This window comes from Rana temporaria, chromosome 2, assembly GCF_905171775.1.
Source record: "Rana temporaria chromosome 2, aRanTem1.1, whole genome shotgun sequence".
NCBI lineage: Eukaryota > Metazoa > Chordata > Amphibia > Anura > Ranidae > Rana > Rana temporaria.
Genome location: NC_053490.1, coordinates 147,352,232 through 147,371,918, shown reverse-complemented (window position 1 = coordinate 147,371,918; position 19,687 = coordinate 147,352,232). Strand labels below are relative to the sequence as shown.

Sequence of the window (19,687 nt, the reverse complement as noted above, 5' to 3'; positions counted from 1 at the left end):
CTCCATTCAGGGGGTTTGGGATTCAAACCGAGTGCCAACAACTATGCCACACTGCTGCCCAGTGGTCAACAGGCCAGAAAGTAAAAGGATTGAAGGTCCGCAACAAGGGCAAAACCAGCAATAAAAAGCTCGCCAGAGGTTGTAACCCATCTCCACATATCCAAAAGGTTTGGCTGAAGCCCCATATTAGGTTTTAAGAATAAATGAATGTAATAACTTCAAGTTTACATTTTCCTCCTATTGCTCACTGTTGCCCAGGACGCTCACATAAAGGAGTCAATTCCCTAAGCCATAGTAGTTATTTTACCTATTTTTATATCACAATTATTTTTATATGTAATTAACGTGCATACATAGGTGTGCATTTTTTTTCTCATCAATGTTTGTTTTATCTGCTCCCTGCTTTACTCAATAAACGTATTATAGATCACAGTTACCATCAGCTAAGGCTGAGTTAAAGATTATACTGTGATTTTCATGAATAACATTTTTGAAAGAACCTTACTACAAAATCTGTTAAAATAACATGCATGTAGTAAATTTATCTGACCTATATAGTAGATCTTGTAGTAAACTGAATAGGTTTTGGTTATGAAAATGAACACGTGACGAACATGTGAATGAAAATATTGCATGGATTAAACATTTATAAAATGACTCCATAGGGGTGAAGCATTGCAGGTTGCTTAGGTTTATACAAGATACTTTGTATAATTAGAGATTTAACTGTCAGTCTATACTGGCTCCTGGTTCATTTGAGAGATCCAAAGCTAAATATTGGGGTCATTCTTTAATAGTAATAATAATTTTCAGTAGTTGCTTGTCCACCTATTTATTCTCTTCTATATACCGGTAGTAACGACACAAGTTCAGAGCTACCTAGATTTAAAGAGAAACACTTGTCATCATCTTTACAGTAGAGTTCTATCACAAATCTGATTAAAAGCTGCAAAACTGGCGTACAATGACATCTTCACACACAAGGGCACATCACAGATGTAACTAAAATTCAAGTTCGTTGGCCTTGCAAAATGTCCGTTGTCTATGGAATACTTCAGATATCTGCCATGTTGTGGCAGGTCCACTAAATGTCTCTAGCACTGAGCACAGTCAAGTAGATTTGATTCCTTCAAAGGCACAGAACTTCCACCTCTTCTCCAGTGTTGCTCCTACACCAGTGAATTCTTGTTTAAACATTCGAGGTAACCTCATCAATAAGGTTTCAATTTCATTTGCTGAAATCTACAAGAAATAATTAAAAAAGTGAAATTAATAAGCAATAATTTACAATTCAAAAACAAGCCCCTTTTTAAATTAATTTAATTAATATAAGCCCCATTAATTAAATGACTGCAGCTTGAAACCCCACTTGTTAAGGGTTAGTCCACCAAAAACTGCTCATTTTGGTAGACAACAGGGAATGTTCATAAACTTTGTGGCAAACCTTTGAAGTCTATTGGAGGTACATCTTGTTAATCAATTGTGAGTTTGTAGGGCTATTAAGAAATATTTTGTAAAAGAACCTGAATCTCATCCCTACTTGTAACTACAAGGGTGGACTGACCCTTTAACTGACAGTGTTTTGAGAGAAAAATCTGTATTTTTTTATATTGCATAACTGTCTAAGAGATCTGCATAACTGTTGCTGTTAACTGTTATGCCGCGTACACACGACCATTTTTCATGAAGAGAAAAATTAAATTTTTTAAATTGGCCGTTACAAACGGTCGTGTGTAGGCTCCAGAGCATTTTTCTCAACGAGAAAAATTCTCAACTAGAAAAATGGGCATTAAAAATTTAAAACATGCTCTATTTTTCCTCGTAGTTTTTCACGTCGTAGTTTTTCTTGTCGTGAAAAACCGTCATGTGTAAGCTTTAACGACGGGAAAAAAATGCGCATGCTCAGAAGCAAGTTATGTAAAAGGAAATTTGCATTATCAGCCCAAAGGGTGGCGCCATTCGAATGGAACTTCCCCTTTATAGTGCCATCGTACATGTTGTACGCCATCGTGCTTTGCTCAAGCATTTTTTTTTCACGATCGTGTGAATGCAAGGCAGGCTTGACAAGAATCACGTTGAGAAAAACGTTTTTTTCCATGACATGAAAAATGGTCGTGTGTATGCGGCTTTAGATTTTCAGGCCTACAAAAAGCCTGTGCTAAATTAGAGGCAGCCTGACTTGCACAACAATTGCACCTGATTCTGTTGGTGGAGGTGTTGAGGGAGCTAGAGAGCAGAGGATTTTGGGAGGCGATAAAAAAAAGAAGGTGTGGGTGAGGTTTTCAGATAGGGTTGGTGATGTAACTCAGGGCAGAGTTGTGAATGGCCTTGTATGTTGTTTATATTTTACATTTATTTGTTAAGTGAACGGAAACCAGTGGTAGTATTAGCAGAGAGGTGTAGTGGAAACTGAATGGTGGTGTGGTGGATAAGTAGGGCAGCAGAAATCATAGACTGAATGAGAGTAGCCTATGCAGAGGTAGATTAAGGAGGAGGAAATTTAGTAGCTTGGTAGTGTCATTGGTAAGAAGTTTTTTTTGGAAATATTATGGAGGTGAAGGCTACAAGATTTGAATAAAGATTAAAAAGATTAAATGTCAGAAGAAGAGCTCATAGTCCAGGACTACACCTAGCACACTGGCATGCAAGAAGGTGCTGATACTTGTGCTATTCATTTTGATGGAAAAAGTCAAAGAGGATGAGGAGGTATGGGGTACAGGGGTTAGAAAACATTATTATTTTGGAAAGAATGCTTTAGAAAAGGGTGTGACATGAAAATTATAGAGATATAGTTGGGTATAATCATTATGGACATGATATAGGAAGCCACTGGAAGCTGACCAAGGGAGGAAGCATAAAGAGAGAATAGAGGGGGTTCGAGGACAGAACCATGGGGGACCATGGAATTGTAGGTGACACTGAAGGAGCATATAGGTAGGAAGTTAACCAGAAAATAGGATCTTGAAGGCCAAATGAGTGACTTTTCTTGAAGAAAAGGTGGTCTACTGTATTTTAAGACAGCAGAAAAGTCTAGTAACATGAGTATGGAGTAGTGTTCATTGGATTTAGCCGTTAAGTCATTCATGCGTTTCCGAAGAGCAGGTTAAGTTCAGTGTTGTAGACAAAAGCTAGACTTTAAGGGGTCAAGAAGGCTGTCATCTGTGATACAGCAATTCAGACAGTTGAAGAAAAAGCCTTATAGAAGTTTGGTGATAAAAGGCAGCAAAGAAATGTGTCTTCAGTTGTTCAGACTGGTGGGGTCCAGTGAGGGCTTTTTATGTATGAAGGTGATCAGTGCATATTTTAGAGAGGAGGGGAAGATGCCAGTCGAAAAGTAAATATTGAAGATGTGTGTTAGAGAGGGTATACATGTGTAGTAGTCATAAAGTAGCTTCTACTGTCCCTTGCATTAATCTGAAATCGTTCAGTTGCAGAGTTACATACTTTTCCATTGTGAATTATAGCCAAATGTGTTGACGTCTGGACCCAGGTTATTCAAATAGATTCATTATTGAGTATTGTCATTTTGTCACTGCAATGGCTGCTGGTCTTATGTTTGCATAGAAAAAAGTAAGAGCAATCAATGCAAGCCCATAATATGCTCGTTTAGTCATGCTATCAATGCCGGGTTTTGCAAACTTTTGATGGAGTTAGGTGGTTTTGAACAGTGCCATAGTGAGGGGTCCATACATTTTACATGCCAAACCTAATAGCTCCCTGGTTTCATTTATATGTGATAGCCTGTAGCAAAGAGTAATCACTGCTTATGTGAAAGTAACACACTTGCCTTTGTATTTTTCCTGATAGAAAGGGGATATAATGCACATTTTCTTCAAACTCCAGCAGACTGTATAGCTCACCAAAGCTTGGGAAAAGGTGGGAGCTACTAAGCTAATAAAGTAGGACTGGACCTCAAACATAGTAAGTTCCATAGCTGTTGCCGGCCTGAAGAGACTTATCCAGAACCTTGCTACCTTGAATTATGTAAATCCAATATAAAAGGGCAGTTTAGGAACAATCTGAAGACTTAAGCTGCCCATGCATAGATCAAGATTCGGCATTTTCAATTTCAATCCATGTATGGGCACTGAGGTTGTTACAGATGTTGATCTACTGATGGACTTCTGTACAACCACCCTGTCAAACTTTCTCCACTCAATCAGCGCTGCAGGCTATCCTGAAATGCTGATCACTGTATTCTGACATCGGAGAAGTCTCTCTACGAGAAGGATTCCCCCATCCACTTTGAAAGTGTAGATGGGGGAATCTGGTCACATTTTTCAACCTCCTAGCGAAAAATGTTTTTTATGAACTTTTGGCTGCCTTTGAAGGACTTCAATAAAACAGACGTTTTCATTCTTTATAGCATATCATTCTTTTGACAGATAAATGCCAATTGTGATCAGATGCTACAGTTACTGCATTAACATTCCACATAAATGCATGTTAATGATGTGCACTATTTTACCCAGTGGCAGCCAATGACAGTGCTGCAACACGGGCACCATTAACCCTTTCTTCGTCCACTAGCGGGGGTTAAAAAAAGGGCCACCATAACAGCGGTAAATCCCGCACCGACCCAGTGTGAAAGGGGTCTTACATTAAAGCAGTAGAGCTTGGGTGGGTTCTGTTGCCATCTTGTATGTGGAATACCTCCTAACGGCAGGGTGGGGATTCTACTGCCAGCTCATTTGTCACTACAGAACAACTAGCAGTTTGGGTCAAAGTGTTAAAACACGGAAACAAGCATCTGAGGTCAGCAATATCTGCCTACACATTTTCCTCAGTACAGGTTTCCTTTTCACACAAAAGATGCAGCTATCAGGAATTTTTACGGCACAGCACCACACAAAAGAAAAACGGTAACCTTTCATTTTCTTACATTAGTTTTGGTGCAGAAGTTTAGTTTTCTTGAATCCATCAGGTTTAAACTATTGCAAACGGCAATAATCCAATAACAAGACTATTTAAAAAAAAAAAAAAATCTGTATGTGTGTTTATATATATATATATATATATATATATATATATATTAGGGCTGTGCAAATTAACTTTTAATTAATCGATTAATCTTTAATTTTTTTGATCGATCAAAATCTTTTTGATCGAATAAAATTATTTTGATTGGTACTCACCTCTGCATGCCGGCGGGACCTTACTATCTGCCACATGCAAGGGCTGTTACGCTTCCCTCTATCAACCTGGGATTCTACAACCATCCACTGGGAGTTGTGATAGTTCCCTTCACGGGACATCTACATGCCGATCAGTAAAATTTTGATCAGTAACAGCCCTAATATATATATATATATATATATATATATATATATATATATATATATATATTTTTTTTTTTCCGGGTTTAACAAATTTACTGTACATACTGAAAATGGCCCTGACATATCGTTAAAATGGATGTTAGTTCAGCGTGTGCAATTAACTATTTGAGGAAACAAGCTACCTGAAAGCTTTATCCCTACCAAGAACAACCCTAATGATGAACAGAGATGACCAATGGTTATTTACATATTAATGTGATGACTTTTAAAGTTGCAAACTACTAGCAGTGGTGAACAGAAGGTGCCCAGAGGTGCCTGCCCTTACCTTCTGATATCTTTCATAAAGCTCTATGAGCCCCAAATCTCAGGAGGCTAAAATATGAAAATAGAAAGGTCAGCTCCGTTTCCCATGAGTTAATCTCATGGTGTGATGCATAAGACCCAATACACAAAGCTAAAACACCAGCATAAGGATTCTAATTTTCAAAACGTGACAGCTGTTTTCAGCTAAATCCAATGGTATTTGAAAATTAGTCACATAGCTGAATATAAAGATCATTATTTTTATTTTAAAGAGCGCCTATATTTTTCCTAGTATAGCTGCTGCTTATATAAAGTTGGAGCTGAAATTTGTATTTGCGAAGCTGAATGTCCAAATAATGAGGTCCCCGGGGGAATATTAGAAGGTATGTGTAGGTAGCAAAAATCTCAACCATCATCTATTGATTGCTCATGTATACCAAAAGCAAGCATGGGCCACTATCTATATACAGTATGAGCCTGTGTTGACAGGCTTTTACTTGTGTCAGGTCTGCTTTTCTTAATTGCAATGCAAAAGCAACTTCAAGCAGATTGACGCAGCTTAGAATGTAGTCAACTGCAGGTCAAATGCACCTGTCAATGACTAATCTCAGAGTAGTATAAAGATGATATAAAATGCAATCAGAATGTCTCTGAAATCACACTGCATTTGTCCATGGACACAAGGCCAAAGCATGTTGTCAGAGGCCTTAACTGTCATCTATGTAGTAGCATGCTGTAATGAAGCGTTCTACATAACTTCCACATTGTTACCCCTGAATAAATATACAGTAAACATAGCTATGCAATTGCTTTTCTAAAATAACTATAGCTCACATTCAAGAAATGTGATTCTAAATAGATTAGATTACAAATAGGTTGACAGTGTTCTTGTTTTACTAGTAATTTAACAATCATTCCCTGCTAGACTGATAATAAACTGTTTGTTATTAACCTGGGAAGATCGGGAATGCGCCGTTTATGCCATGAAATGTGTCATGATGGAGTTTTCATGTTACTTGGAAACTATTAACATTGTAATTGCCTTTCATGAAACCTCCCACAGTGTTAAATTAGTAACACCTCATTTTAAATGTCTATTAACAATCGCTAAATGAGTGAACTGTAGAACATCCATGAAAATGCAGGTGACATCCATATGAATGCTAATTAATTCATCATGCCTGATACAATTATAACAAGCAAAGCACAGTTCCCTAATACAGACATTCACTAATACAGTACAAATGGTAATGCACATTTTATGCTTCCAGTCAATGTTATCTATCTGGATGCTTGTCATTTTTAGACAATGTTAATATAGTAACATAAGTTCTGGCAAAATACTCCTAATTAATAAGACCAACAGGATGACTTTACTATAAGCACCTATAAACTTACAAGCAAGGACTTGCTACCTAATTTAACCTCCCTTTGTGGTATTCCAGAGTGTGGCTCGGGGTTAAATTTCAGTAACATTAGCGGTAACCCCGAACCACACTCGGAATTGCATTGCAGGATACTGGTGCAGGTTACTTACCTTGTCCCCAGGATCCTGCGATGTCCCACACACTGTGTCTGTGGGCTGTGTCCTCCGCCTGATCCCTCTGTATGCCAGGCTCCGTTCCCTGCGAGTGTCGCGATGCATGGGGCGGAGCCTGGCGGCAAATTCAAAAAGTACTAAATTCATAATACATACAGTACACTGTAATCTTACAGATTACATTACTGTATGCAATTATTTCTCCTCCCTTTTGTCCCTATGGTTTGTCCATTGCCCTGCATGCAGTTTTATATTATATATACTGTTCTTTCTGCCTGGAAACTTGAGATTGTCCCTGACAACTAAAAAGTGTCCCTTTACGTCAAAAGTGGTTTTAGAACAGCTAGAAAACAGTTATAGTAAATTAGAACACTTTCAGAATTGAGCGATAGTGAATCGTGGGGAAATACATTTTATTATTATTATATATTTTTTTTATAATTATTTATAGTTATATATTATATTATAATTTATGATTTAGTGTTTCAAACTTTATCATACCCGGGATATTTACTAGACTCTTGTTTGGACAGATTTAATTGCGTTATGAATTAAGCCTCATACACACGATCGGACTTCAAACAAACTTTTCCATGGATTTTTGTTCGAAGGGCGTTGGACGTGAACTTGGTATGCATACACACGGCAGGACTTTTTCAGCCAACAAACATGAACGTAGTGACGTAATTGACACACTACGTGTTTTTTCTGCTCTTTATTGCCGCCCTTTGGGCAACTTCTGCTATTGCTGGTTAATCTTTTGCATTGGTTCTGAGCCTGCGTGTTTGTACTTTGGACTTAAGTCCGATGAACTTCTGTACACACGATCGGACTTTGCTCCATCGAACTTTTGTTGCCAGAAAGTTTGTCTGTTTGCAGAGCGAACATTTGTCCGATGAAAACCGAAAACGTTTGTCCGATGGAGTGTACACACGGACGGATTTTCTGAAAAAACCTGGTCATTTTCAAGTTTGTTGTCAAAAAGTCAGATCGTGTGTATGGGCCTCAAGAATTACAGGCCTACAATTTAAAACGCCAAATTTCTATGCAAAACCATTGTACCGATTTGACTCGCAAAAATCTGACATAATCATACCGCCAGGCTGGTTAATTTACACTTCCAATAGATCCATAGCATTATTTTGATTTTCATAGGTCAATAAATATCATATGCAACCTGATATGAAAAAACATCAATACATTAAAGGAGTTGTAAAGGAAATTATTTTTTTTGCTGAAATGACTGTTTACAGGGTATAGAGACATAATAGTTAACCGATTCCTTTTAAAATTGATTAAAAATAGATAAAAATCAATCATATAATGTACCTCTAGTTTCGTTTTTGCATCTAGTTTCGTTTTTGCATGTTATCCTGCCTGTGTGCATGTACAGAGCCATAGAGCAGTGATGGTTTGGAAAATGAAACTAGAATCTCCCAGTACTGTGGTCATCAGGAAACAGACAACCAGGAAGTGTCCAGAACAGAGAAGGATTACAGCAACATCAGAGCAAAAACGAACAATGAGGACATGAAACCAGGACTGCAGTAAGGTAAAGGAAGCTATTTAGCTAAAAAAAAAAAAATTCCTTTAGTGACCCTTTAAGTGGTTACTATATTGGCGTCTGCTACTAAAAACTGGAAAACTTGTTTGTGACCTCTTCCATGAATGAACAAAGAGGTGTCTCCTCCTCAAACAGCTCCAGTGAACGGATGTTCAGCTTTCATCTGTACCACCATCAACTGTTGAAATCTGGTCTATGGGTACTGCTAGAAATGTTTTTCCTAAATTTTAAAAACGAGACCTCTCACGGTTGTTTACTAAAGGACTGTGGGAAACAAAACAAAAAACTTTCCTAAAACAAATACAAGGGATGTCATCGTCTTTTATTAAAAATACTATCTAGCATTCAGGTTGTTTAGCTAAACCTCTGGGTTCAATGCTTTATAAATCACTGATTCCAATTAAGTAGAACAATTTTAATGTATTACTTACTGGAATACTTGTTGTTAAAGTACTGAAGCAAGAGGTTCATCATGACAGCCTGGATACTTTCAAAATGAGAAATCAGCAAAGGCAGCCTCCATAGAGGTAAAAACAAACACTGCTTTCACTCTCCTGCTAACTGGTGCTCTCCACGCAGACAGCCAATTCCAGCTTACATATGGATCCCACATGTAGAGAAGTTCCAAGCAAATAAAAACGAAACCCTGGGGTGCCAATTTCTGGGTAAGGCATGTTAGAGTGGCTGGTCCCATTTGTGGCTTTACTTGTTCTGTACAATCCATGTTTTTACAAGGACTATGTTATACTAAGTGCAGCTGATTTTATTCTAGACAAATGATCACCTCCTTGTTAGTCTCTTTTCTTTCAAAACTCATCACACTATACAAGAAACGGTGCCAGACAAACAAGGAAAAAAACATTCTATGGCAAAAGAGGTGGTGAGCCCAGGGATATGTGGTGATATCCCTAAATAAAACTTCACAATGTAAAATTTAGCGAGGTAAACTGGAGGGATCTATAGTGGAGAAGGATCTGGGGGTTTTGGTAGATCATAAGCTCAATAATGGCATGCAATGCCGAGCTGCGGTTTCCAAAGCGAGTAAAGTCCTTTCTTGTATTAAGAGAGGTATGGACTCCAGAGACCGAGATATAATTTTGCCCCTGTACAAATCATTAGTAAGATCTCATCTGGAATATGCAGTTCAGTTTTGGGCACCAGTTCTCAAAAAGGATATCGGGGAACTGGAGAAAGTGCAGAGAAGGGCAACCAAACTGATAAGAGGCATGGAAGAGCTCAGCTATGAGGAAAGATTAGAGCAGGGATCTCCAAACTACGGCCCTTCAGCTGTTGTGGAACTTCACATCCCATGAGGCATTGTAAAACTTGGACATTCACAGACATGACTAGGAATGATGGGAATTGTACTTCTTGAACAACTGGAGGGCCATAGTTTGGAGACCCCTGGATTAGAGGAACTGAATGTATTCACTCTTGAGAAGAGGAGAATAAGGAGGGATATGATCAACATGTACAAATATATAAGGGGTCCATATAGTGAACTTGGTGTTGAGTTATTCACTTTACGGTCAACACAAAAAAGACAAGGGGGCACGCTTTAAGACTAGAGGAAAAAAGATTTAATCTCCAACTACGGAAAGGTTCCTTCACAGTAAGAGCTGTGAAAATGTGGAACAGACTCCCTCCAGAGGTGGTTCTGGCCAGCTCAGTAGATTACTTTAAGAAAGGCCTGGATACTTTCCTAAATGTACATAATATAACTGAGTACTAACATTTATAGGTAAAGTTGATCCAGGGTAAATCTCGGGGGATCAGTAAGGAATTTTTCCCCCTGCTGTAGCAAAGTGGATCATGCTCTGCTTGGGTTTTTTGCCTTCCTCTGGATCAACTCTGGGTATGGAATTGGGTATATGGGATTGTATGATATTTTTTATATTATTTATTTATTTATGGTTGAACTGGATGGACTTGTGTCTTTTTTCAACCTGACTAACTATGTAAGTCCCCAGTTATGTGTTACAATCTGTAGCCAGGATAGGGATGTTCTTGTATACAGTAGGAATTCACACATACAGTAAACTTCACAATGAACTAGGAAACAAATTTTACCCTCGAGTCCAGCTGTTGAAGATAAGACCACAAGTATTCTATATTGGCGCCAAAGGGATGGACATTGAGAAATGTTGATACGATACCTAAATGCAAAAGGATATATGACATATTAAAATATAGCTAGACAACTGTGGCCTTTTGCATCTTGTAAAACGAAAATACACGACATGTCAAGAGCTGGTAAAATGATAGGAGGTGAGACTGCTGTAGAATATAATCTACTTTCCAGATGAATTGAAGTCACTAGGCTTCTCAGCTCACCTGAAGTCTTGTCAAAGATTGTAAGTTGAATGATTCTACTAAATTGTGCAGCACACAGACGTGACAGGTAAATGTGAAAAAACAACATGGAACAGTATTTTTTCATTTCAGTCTGCTAGAAAGTTATTAACCATCCATTTTATGCTTGATTTGCCAATACAAAATTGCAGCTACTGGAATAAGGCAATTATCATTTTTCTTAGTGTGGATGTTCCCTAGAGAAAATATTTTATATAGATGTGTCACGAAACACATTGACTTGAAGTTTCCCAATAATTACACCGTTCATAGTCATAAAAACTATTTAATTCCCATTACCGCTAAATGGTAGTGTAAAAAAGGTACGATTCACCCTTGATGTTGTTGCTTAGTTTTCAGTGAAATAAACCAACCAGAAGATTAAAAAATGTTAGTAACAGCGAGCTTGTACATGCAAACAATTCTTTACATCAAACTATAACAATGATGAAAAACAAGATACCAGCCAGAAAGATAAATACACAGTTAGAATTCACAGAGGTTAACTTTTTTTTGTACCTATCAAATCATTATTAACTCTGTTTATCCATGTCTGTGATTTACATATTTGTCACACTACATAGCAACACCATCATTTACTTTTTCCCGTGTTATGTATATCATAATTAGGCAAAAAAGGACGGGACACTGACAAATGACTTGTACTGTCATAGGACTATGATAGACCATTATCTACTGCTGAAGTGTTCCATCAGGTCTTAATATCCTAAAAGATATTAAATACAAGCCCCTCCAGCAGGTAGAATTAATAATTTCTGAAACCCTAGCTTACTTCTCCTGTGCCATCACTTTCCCACCCCATTTGACTGGCTAGCCTAGAGCCATAGATGGTTCGAATCCCGTCCGGTTCAGCAAAAACCAGCTGAGATTCAAACCATATATGGGCAGGCTGAATGTACGCAAGTTGATCGATCAACTTGGATACAACCCTCCTGTTGGATGTTATAGTCACTAGCAAAAATCACTGTGTTCTCCTGGCATGGACAGTTTGCCCTGACCCCCCCCCCCCTCTCCCCTCACTGGGCAAACACAATGGCTCTGCGGGAGGGATTCCCACATCAACACTGACTGTGTTAATGGGGAATCAAGCAATTTTCTTTCCTGCAAGCCGCATTTGCTCTGTCTATGGCCGGCCTTAGTATAAAACTAGCATGATCAGACGTCAAAGCCATAGAAGACACACAGAGGTTAGAGGTAAGGCAGAAAAGCTGGAAGGACCACTCCACGTCAGTACACCTACAACTAAAGACCTAAATTGGTTCTAAAGGCAGAATTTTTTTTCCTTTATTCCCTGCATTAAGGTAAAAAATATCCCAGTAGTAGCCCCTTCACTTCCCTAAACTATTACCCAAGTCTTCACTCAATCCAGCACTGTGCAGTGGCACTGGTGTCTGTTCCTCTCCTTGCAGGACAAAGAAGCAGAAGCAGGAGCCACTGCTGGTGTGAATCAAATCCTGTGAGGAGGAAGTGAGGAAAGTTATCAAGCCACAATGTGTGTGTCTATGTACACACACAGCCTGGCTTGGGAGTGAGCCTCCAAATCTTCCCCAAGAGCAAGCAGAAAAGGAGAAGGGTACAGTTCTGGCGGAGGACTCCAGAAGAGGAAGTTTGGGGCCTCTCTGTGCAATACCATTGCACAGAGTAGGTTTGTAATGTTATAAAAAATAAAGCCTTTAAAGAATAGGGCAAAGTACATCATACCACAAACACAAGAGCATAAAATGTGCAGGGCCAGTTGCTGCACTCTATTATACACTGAATGACTGACAGCAACATGGTGTGTGACCGGTGGCCCTTTGCTGCCCTAGGCCTCTGCCTCTTATATGCAGATATCCTACCCATGTCCTTTAGATCCCTTTGCAGTCTTACAGAAAAGCCCAATAGAATTTTTTTTTTCCCAGATTGCTTATGATTGAATGTGTATGTCACCCTAACTTTCTTTCGGAGTGTATTTTTATCACATATGTGTATTTTATAAATCTTAATCACTATCATATTCATGTACTGCTTCCACCTAAAGTACCTGGTGGATCCTGGCTGTCACCTTTCTTTCTTATTCTAAACTGAACACATAAAAGCACATAAGCTAATCTGTTCTTGTGTGGCCAGTTTCTATCCCTCAGATGATGACTGTTTAGTTGAAACGCGTCGGGTGGACCCTTCACACACATCACTCTTGCATTTTATGATATGCCTGCAACGTTCTTCCAAATGTAAGTGTTCATTTTTAATCTTTTTATAAAATACTACTTGGTACGGTATCACACCGTTACACATGTTATGTGGTTACCGTGTCTCTGGCCCCAACAAGACTACAAATATTCCCACTTCCTGAGGTTTAATGGAATTTGCGGCGTCAACTGATATATGGATTCAGGACCAGCTGGACCTACCTTGCTGATTGGTTATACAAGCCTTTTTTGATTTGGGTGGTATATACCTCTCCAAGTCAATACCATCTAGTAAGCCTCCACCTTACATCGGTGGTGGTGTTTCTATTCTTTCACAGAGTGGGTTATATCCATGAGGGATTCTTCACTTCAACTTTGCAGTTTTTTTCTACACTTTTGGACTGTTATTTGTGTTTGGTCACAACAGAGGACTGCTTTGTTTCGATTTATTCTGTTTAAGCTTTTTCACTGACTTCATTTAGTCACTTGTGGTGTCACTGAAATTAAGATTTCATGTACATGTATTTTTTGCAACATTTGACATGTGTTGCCAATTGATTTATTCACACAAATAAGCGCTACACTTTTTTCATATTTACCAATTTTGCTTTGTCTTAGCTGTGTTGGCGGCTAATTTTTGTGTTCACTTATTGCACAGCACAGTATATCCTATATATTTTTTTGGCCAGTTTCTATCCTTTGGCTGGCCATTCAGTGGTACAGGCACACAGAATGTCTGTATTGGGTAGTTTGTTCAGCCACCATGCCCCCTGACTAATCACAGCCTGCCTCTGGCACATACCTGCTCCCAATCACAGCCTGCCTTTTAAACATGCCTCTTGCTCAATCACAGCCTGCATCTTGCCTCAGGCTGAACAGAATATGGAATACAGGCACACTGTGCATCTGCACAGTGTCCTGTAACTCCGCCCCTCACACGACAGAACTTTTAAATCTTGCAAAAAAATGTGAGAATTTTTTTTCTGAAACTAAGCAAAATCAGTTATGGTGCCTAGATCATTATAACTGTATTAGAAAGTGTTCACTACTTTAACAAAAGCAAAAACGTCAGTAAATCTGTGTGTGTTGGCAGATTGCTGTGCTTTTAGTTTCCTGGCTTACCTATAAGCAAAGCTTCTTTCTCTGATTTAATCGTTTGCCTTTGTTTTTCTGCATCCTTCTCTTTATCGTGGTTGAACACAGCAACACCGACAGTGCCGTTCTCCTACAAGTGTACAAAAAACAACATATTTGGTTATTTGTGGGTTTTGCACAGTTAATCATTAGTTTGTAATGTTATCATTTTTTTAAGAAATAAAAGCATTTGCTTAATTATGTGCATTTGTTCTGCCTCTGGAAACAAAACAATGGTAAGAGAAAGTCTCCATTCCGTGTAGCAGAGTCTAAATCTTCTTGAGATGGTGTACATAATACTTGGTCTTAGCAGCCACCTTTCATGCGGTTGTGTATTGGCACTGAGTGTTTTGCTACCGTACTTTAATTAAACTGAAATAGGTGCCTCATAAACATAAGGAAGATTTATGCTTGAAGAGAATGAAAGGAAATGTAATTGAAATTTAAAAAATGCATTTCTGTACTGGAAGGGTTTTTCCTTATTAAATAAATAATAGCCCATCACACTGAATGTGAAAATGCAAAATGTATGCAAATAAGACATTTGTTACAGCGTACACAGGACAGTGTGTTACACACAATACAATGTGAATAAGAGACAGCTACATACACTGCTTTGCATAATTATTAACCCTCTTTGGAGTCTCCATAATTTGTAGTGTAAAGTGTATTTAATTCAGATTTTTTTCCATGTGACTTGAACAATGTGCTTAAAGTATACCTTAACCACTTGCCATCCGCCCCATAGCTGATTTACTGCTACAGAGTGTCTCTCCTGTGCAGAAGCATGAAGCAAATCTCGGAAAGGCTCAGAACGGAGTATTTTCAAGTTTTTTCAAGCATTTCCATACATAATTCTGCATTAAGACTGCACGCGCCACTGGCAGGCCGCTTCTGTAGGTGCCGGGCACTCAATGTCCTCCGGCACCCGCCGAACGTCGGTAAACGAAACACAATGGGGATCTGCCTATGTAAACAAGGCAGATCGCTGTTCTGACAGGGGGAAAGGATGGATTCTGTGCTCCTGCAAAACAGGAGCTAGAATCTATCTCTTCCCTTAGTAAAAGCTACACATACATACCGCTAGCTGACCTTATAACATAGATATACAGCGGCAAGGTACGTGATCTCGTCCCGGCCGTGCTGTGATTAAACAAAGCAGATGTTGATTAGCGGATTACCGCTGGCAAACACCGATCGTTATGAATTTACACAGGACAGAGCCCTGCCTATGTAAACAAGTCAGAGACCTGTCCTGTCAGTGGGGAAGTAATGGATATTCTTTCCACACAAAGCAAGGAATAAAATCCATTACTTGCCTTAGTAAAAGCACATTCCACAGTACACAAAAACACTGTCTAGGCACACAGTTAACCCTTTGATCGCCATGTTTAACCCCTTCCCAGCAAGTGTCTTTAGTAAAGTGACAAAAGTTTGTTAGTGTCCGATTGACTGCTGCATTATCACAGTCATGCTATTAGTCGCTGATCGCCGCCATTACAAGTACAAAAAATAAATATCTCTCTCTATATATATATATATATATATATACACATACACACACACACAGTGAACCTTGGATTAAAAGCATAATTCGTTCCAGGAGAATGCTTGCAATCCAAAGCACTTGCATATCAAAGTGAGTTTCCCCATTGAAGTCAATAAAAACGAAAATAATTTGTTCCGCATTTACTTCAATGGCATGCAATACCAGAGGTGAGGGGCGACAAAGAGCCTCGGAAACAGCCGGAAAGGCCCAAGGACAGCTCGGCTGACCTTGGCAAATCTCGGAAAGGCTCAGGAACTGAGTATTTCCAAGTTTTTTCAAGCATTTCCAAACAGCTACAAACTGTGCGTTCGGCTCTGCTCAGATTGGCGCCATTCGGCTCCGCTCGGCTCCAGGGCAAACCCCCCTTAGGCCAAACGTGGTACTGCTTTGGCCTGAATCCTGGATTTTTTTTACCAAGAAATTCGATTTTTTTTATTAGATATGTTTTATAGCCAAATGTAAAAAAATTGTTTTTAATTGTTGGTCTTTATTTGTTTAAAAAATAAATAAAAAAATTGATCAAACACAACCAAAACAAAGCTCTATTTGCGGGGAAAAAAATGACAATCTTCCGGAGGAGCAAAATTATTTATTATATTTTGGGTAGGATTTCCCCACCACAATTTTTTCTTACATTTGTGTCCCATTCAAAAGATTTCTCACAACAGGAAATTTTGAAGTGAAGGAAATCAAGTAAATTCCAACACAGGACAAAATTAAAAACTTAAATTAAAAATGTCAACAAACAGGAGAGGTTTATTCTACATATTCGCTGTTTCCCCCACATACATGCAAGCTCAAAGCAGATTTCTTTGCCTTTCGTCTTGTCATATATAATACCTAGCTTTGTGGTTCATCTGGGTTATAGTTGGCCCCCAATGTTTCCCATCTCAGCTGTGGTTTTCTGGCTCTCCTTCAGACAGTGCCTGGACAAGGCAAAGATGCCAGATTCCCAACCCCACCCCTTTGATGGAAGCTGAGATGCATAAAGCGTTTTACTTCTGCGTGTATATTGGCTGGACAGTGCATGAAATACCAGATGTTTTGGTCCATGGGAAATAAAACGGTATGGGGAGAAGTGTTGCAATGAGGTAAGATGATTGTGATATAGTCATAATAAAAATCAGGAAACAGAACCTGAATTTTTTTAAAGCGGTAGTAAACCGCTGCCAAAAAAAAATGGTCCGCAGTAGGTTTATGCCAAATTGTGCTATGCTAGTATGCACCATATACTAGCACATTAAAGAGGTGTTCTAGCCTGGCAATTTTTTTTTAAAGTCAGCAGCTACATATATTGTAGCTGCTGACTTTTAATATATGGACATTTATCTGTCCAGGGAGCCCACGATGTCAGCACCACAGCCGATCTTCAGATTGGCTATCGGGTTCTGCCGCCACCATCTCCACGAAGGAAAACTGTCAGTGAAGACTTTTGGCTTCACAGACGGTTCCCTACTGCATGTGTGCGAAGCGTTCTGCTATTTCTAATTGGCCCAGTGGCGGAGGTAGGAGGAGGGGGGCCAAACTTCTGAGGGAAGGTGGCGCTGTCTCTGGAAATGGGAACTGTTTTTGACAGGTCCCCCTTCCCCACCAAAAACAGGTCCCCGCTCCCCCTCCTCCTGAAAGGAGCCAAATATGGCACGGGGGGGGGGATATTTGGGTGAAACTCCGTTTTAAGACATACTTATCTTTCAAATGAAGCCCTCCAGTGGTGCGCTATCCCCGTTGCAGGGGCTTCCATCTACCAGGTCTTTTTTCCGGGTTCACAGGCTCCATCTGAGAACTAGGGTATCTTATAACTCATCCAAACCAAATGTTGCTTTTTGAGACAGTTTTAGAGGTACAGTAACAAACAAAGAAGTATATATACATATATATTATAGAAAGAAGCCGATAAAGGAGATTGGTTCTCCCAATGTAATATTAGGGCTGCTCTGACCATGTGAAAGCTGTCCTTTACACTCTGTTTACCAAGAACCTCTGCTAGAGCGCAGGGATGCCGTCACACAGACAGCAGAGCCCTATTAATCAAACTGGGATCACATCAGTGCAGACCTACATTCTGACTTCAGTCTTGGAGAGTGCAGGAAACCACCAAGGAAGCTCCTGCCCTAACTGTGCCCTCTACACCACAAAGCCTGAGGCAGATGAATCTCTCCTGCCTCTGAGTTGTCGCAACCCTTTTTTCACTGTTACCATTGGCCTCTTGGTTACTTCTCCTATGCCATTCTTAATTAAATATAGCTATGGTTGTGCCTCCTTTTTAACAATGGATAGATTAATGTTGTTTCAGGGGATGTTCAAGATTTTGATTTTTTTTTTATACCCAACTCTAAGAATTTTAATTCAGATTCCTGATCTTTACAATGTTATTAGTTTAATTACTCTAGCAGGTTTACAGTGATCCCCTGCTGATTTTGTGCATTTGCCCACTGAAGAAAAGATCAGTCTATAATTTTAATGGTAGGTTTATTTTAATAGTGAGAAACAGAATAACAACAAAACATTCAAAAATGCATTTCAAAAAAGTTATCAATCGATTTGCATTTTAATGAGTAAAATAACTATTTGAATCCCTTGTAAAACATGACTTAGTACTTGGGGGCAAAACCCCTATTAGCAAACACAGAGGTCCGACGTTTCTTGTAACTTGCTACCAGGTTTGCACGCATCTCAGGAGGGATTTTGTCCCACTCCTCTTTGCAGTTTCTCACATTAGGATTGAGGCTGACGTTTGGTAACTCGAACCTTCAGCTCCCTCCACATATATTCTATGGGATTAAGGTCTGGAGACCGACTAGGCCACTCCAGGACCTTAATGTGCTCCTTCTTGAGCCACTCCTTTGTTGCCTTGGCCGTGCACTTTGGGTCACTGTCATACTGGAATACCCATCCACGACCCATTTTCAGAACCCTGACTGAGGGAAGGAGGTTCTCACCCAAGATTTGATAGTACATGACCCTCTCCTGCGGTGAAGTTGTCCTGTCCCCTTAGCAGACAAACACCCTTAAAGCATAATGTTTCCACCTCCATGTTTGACGATGGGGATAATGTTCTTGGGGTCATAGGCAGCACTCCTTCTCCTCCAAACACGGCAAGTTGATGCCAAAGAGCTAAATTTTGGTCTCATCTGACCACAACGCTTTCACCCAGTTCTCCTCTGAATCATTCAGATGTTCATTAGCAAACTTCAGATGGGCCTGTACATGTGCTTTCTTGAGCAGGGAGACCTTGTGGGTACTGCAGGATTTCAGTCCTTCACGGCGTAGTGCATTACCAATTGTTTTCTTGGTGACTATGGTCCCAGCTGCCTTGAGATCATTAACAAGATTCTCCCTTGAAGTTCTGGGCTGATTCCTCACCGTTCTAATGATCATCTTGCATGGAGCCCCAGACCAAGGGAGATTGACAGTTATTATGTGTTTCTTCCATTTACAAATAATCACGCAACTGTTGTCATCCTCTCACCAAGCTGCTTGGCGATGGTCTTGTAGTCCATTCAAGCCTTGTGTAGGTCTACAATCTGTCCCTGACACCCTTGGACAGCTCTTTGTGAAGAGATTGGAATCTGATTGATTGCTTCTGTGGACAGGTGACTTTTATACAGGGAACAAGCTACATAGTTACATAGTTAATCAGGTTGAAAAAAAGACAAGTCCATTCAGTTCAACCAAAAAAATTAAAAATACAATCCCATGTACACAATCCTATACCCACAGTTGATCCAGAGGAAGGCGAAAAACTCCAGCAAAGCATGATCCAATTTGGCCGGA

At 39.5% G+C, this 19,687-nt stretch overlaps 1 protein-coding gene across 4 annotated transcripts in view; it reads right to left on the bottom strand.

Moving 5' to 3' along the window:
• Nucleotides 1–574: 574 nt before the first annotated feature.
• Nucleotides 575–19,687, bottom strand: part of ENOX1 (ecto-NOX disulfide-thiol exchanger 1) — a 641,692-nt gene continuing 622,579 nt past the window's right edge. For 2 of the 4 annotated variants that reach the window (XM_040341291.1, XM_040341294.1), the window contains 3 exons: nucleotides 14,353–14,455; nucleotides 10,757–10,842; nucleotides 575–1,242 (listed from right to left, as the gene is read on the bottom strand). In XM_040341291.1, the coding sequence (XP_040197225.1) occupies nucleotides 1,111–1,242; nucleotides 10,757–10,842; nucleotides 14,353–14,455 (321 nt within the window). In that variant the 3' untranslated portion in view covers nucleotides 575–1,110. The remainder of the gene's footprint in view (nucleotides 1,243–10,756; nucleotides 10,843–14,352; nucleotides 14,456–19,687) is intronic. The other 2 variants (XM_040341292.1, XM_040341293.1) reach the window with 1 other exon arrangement.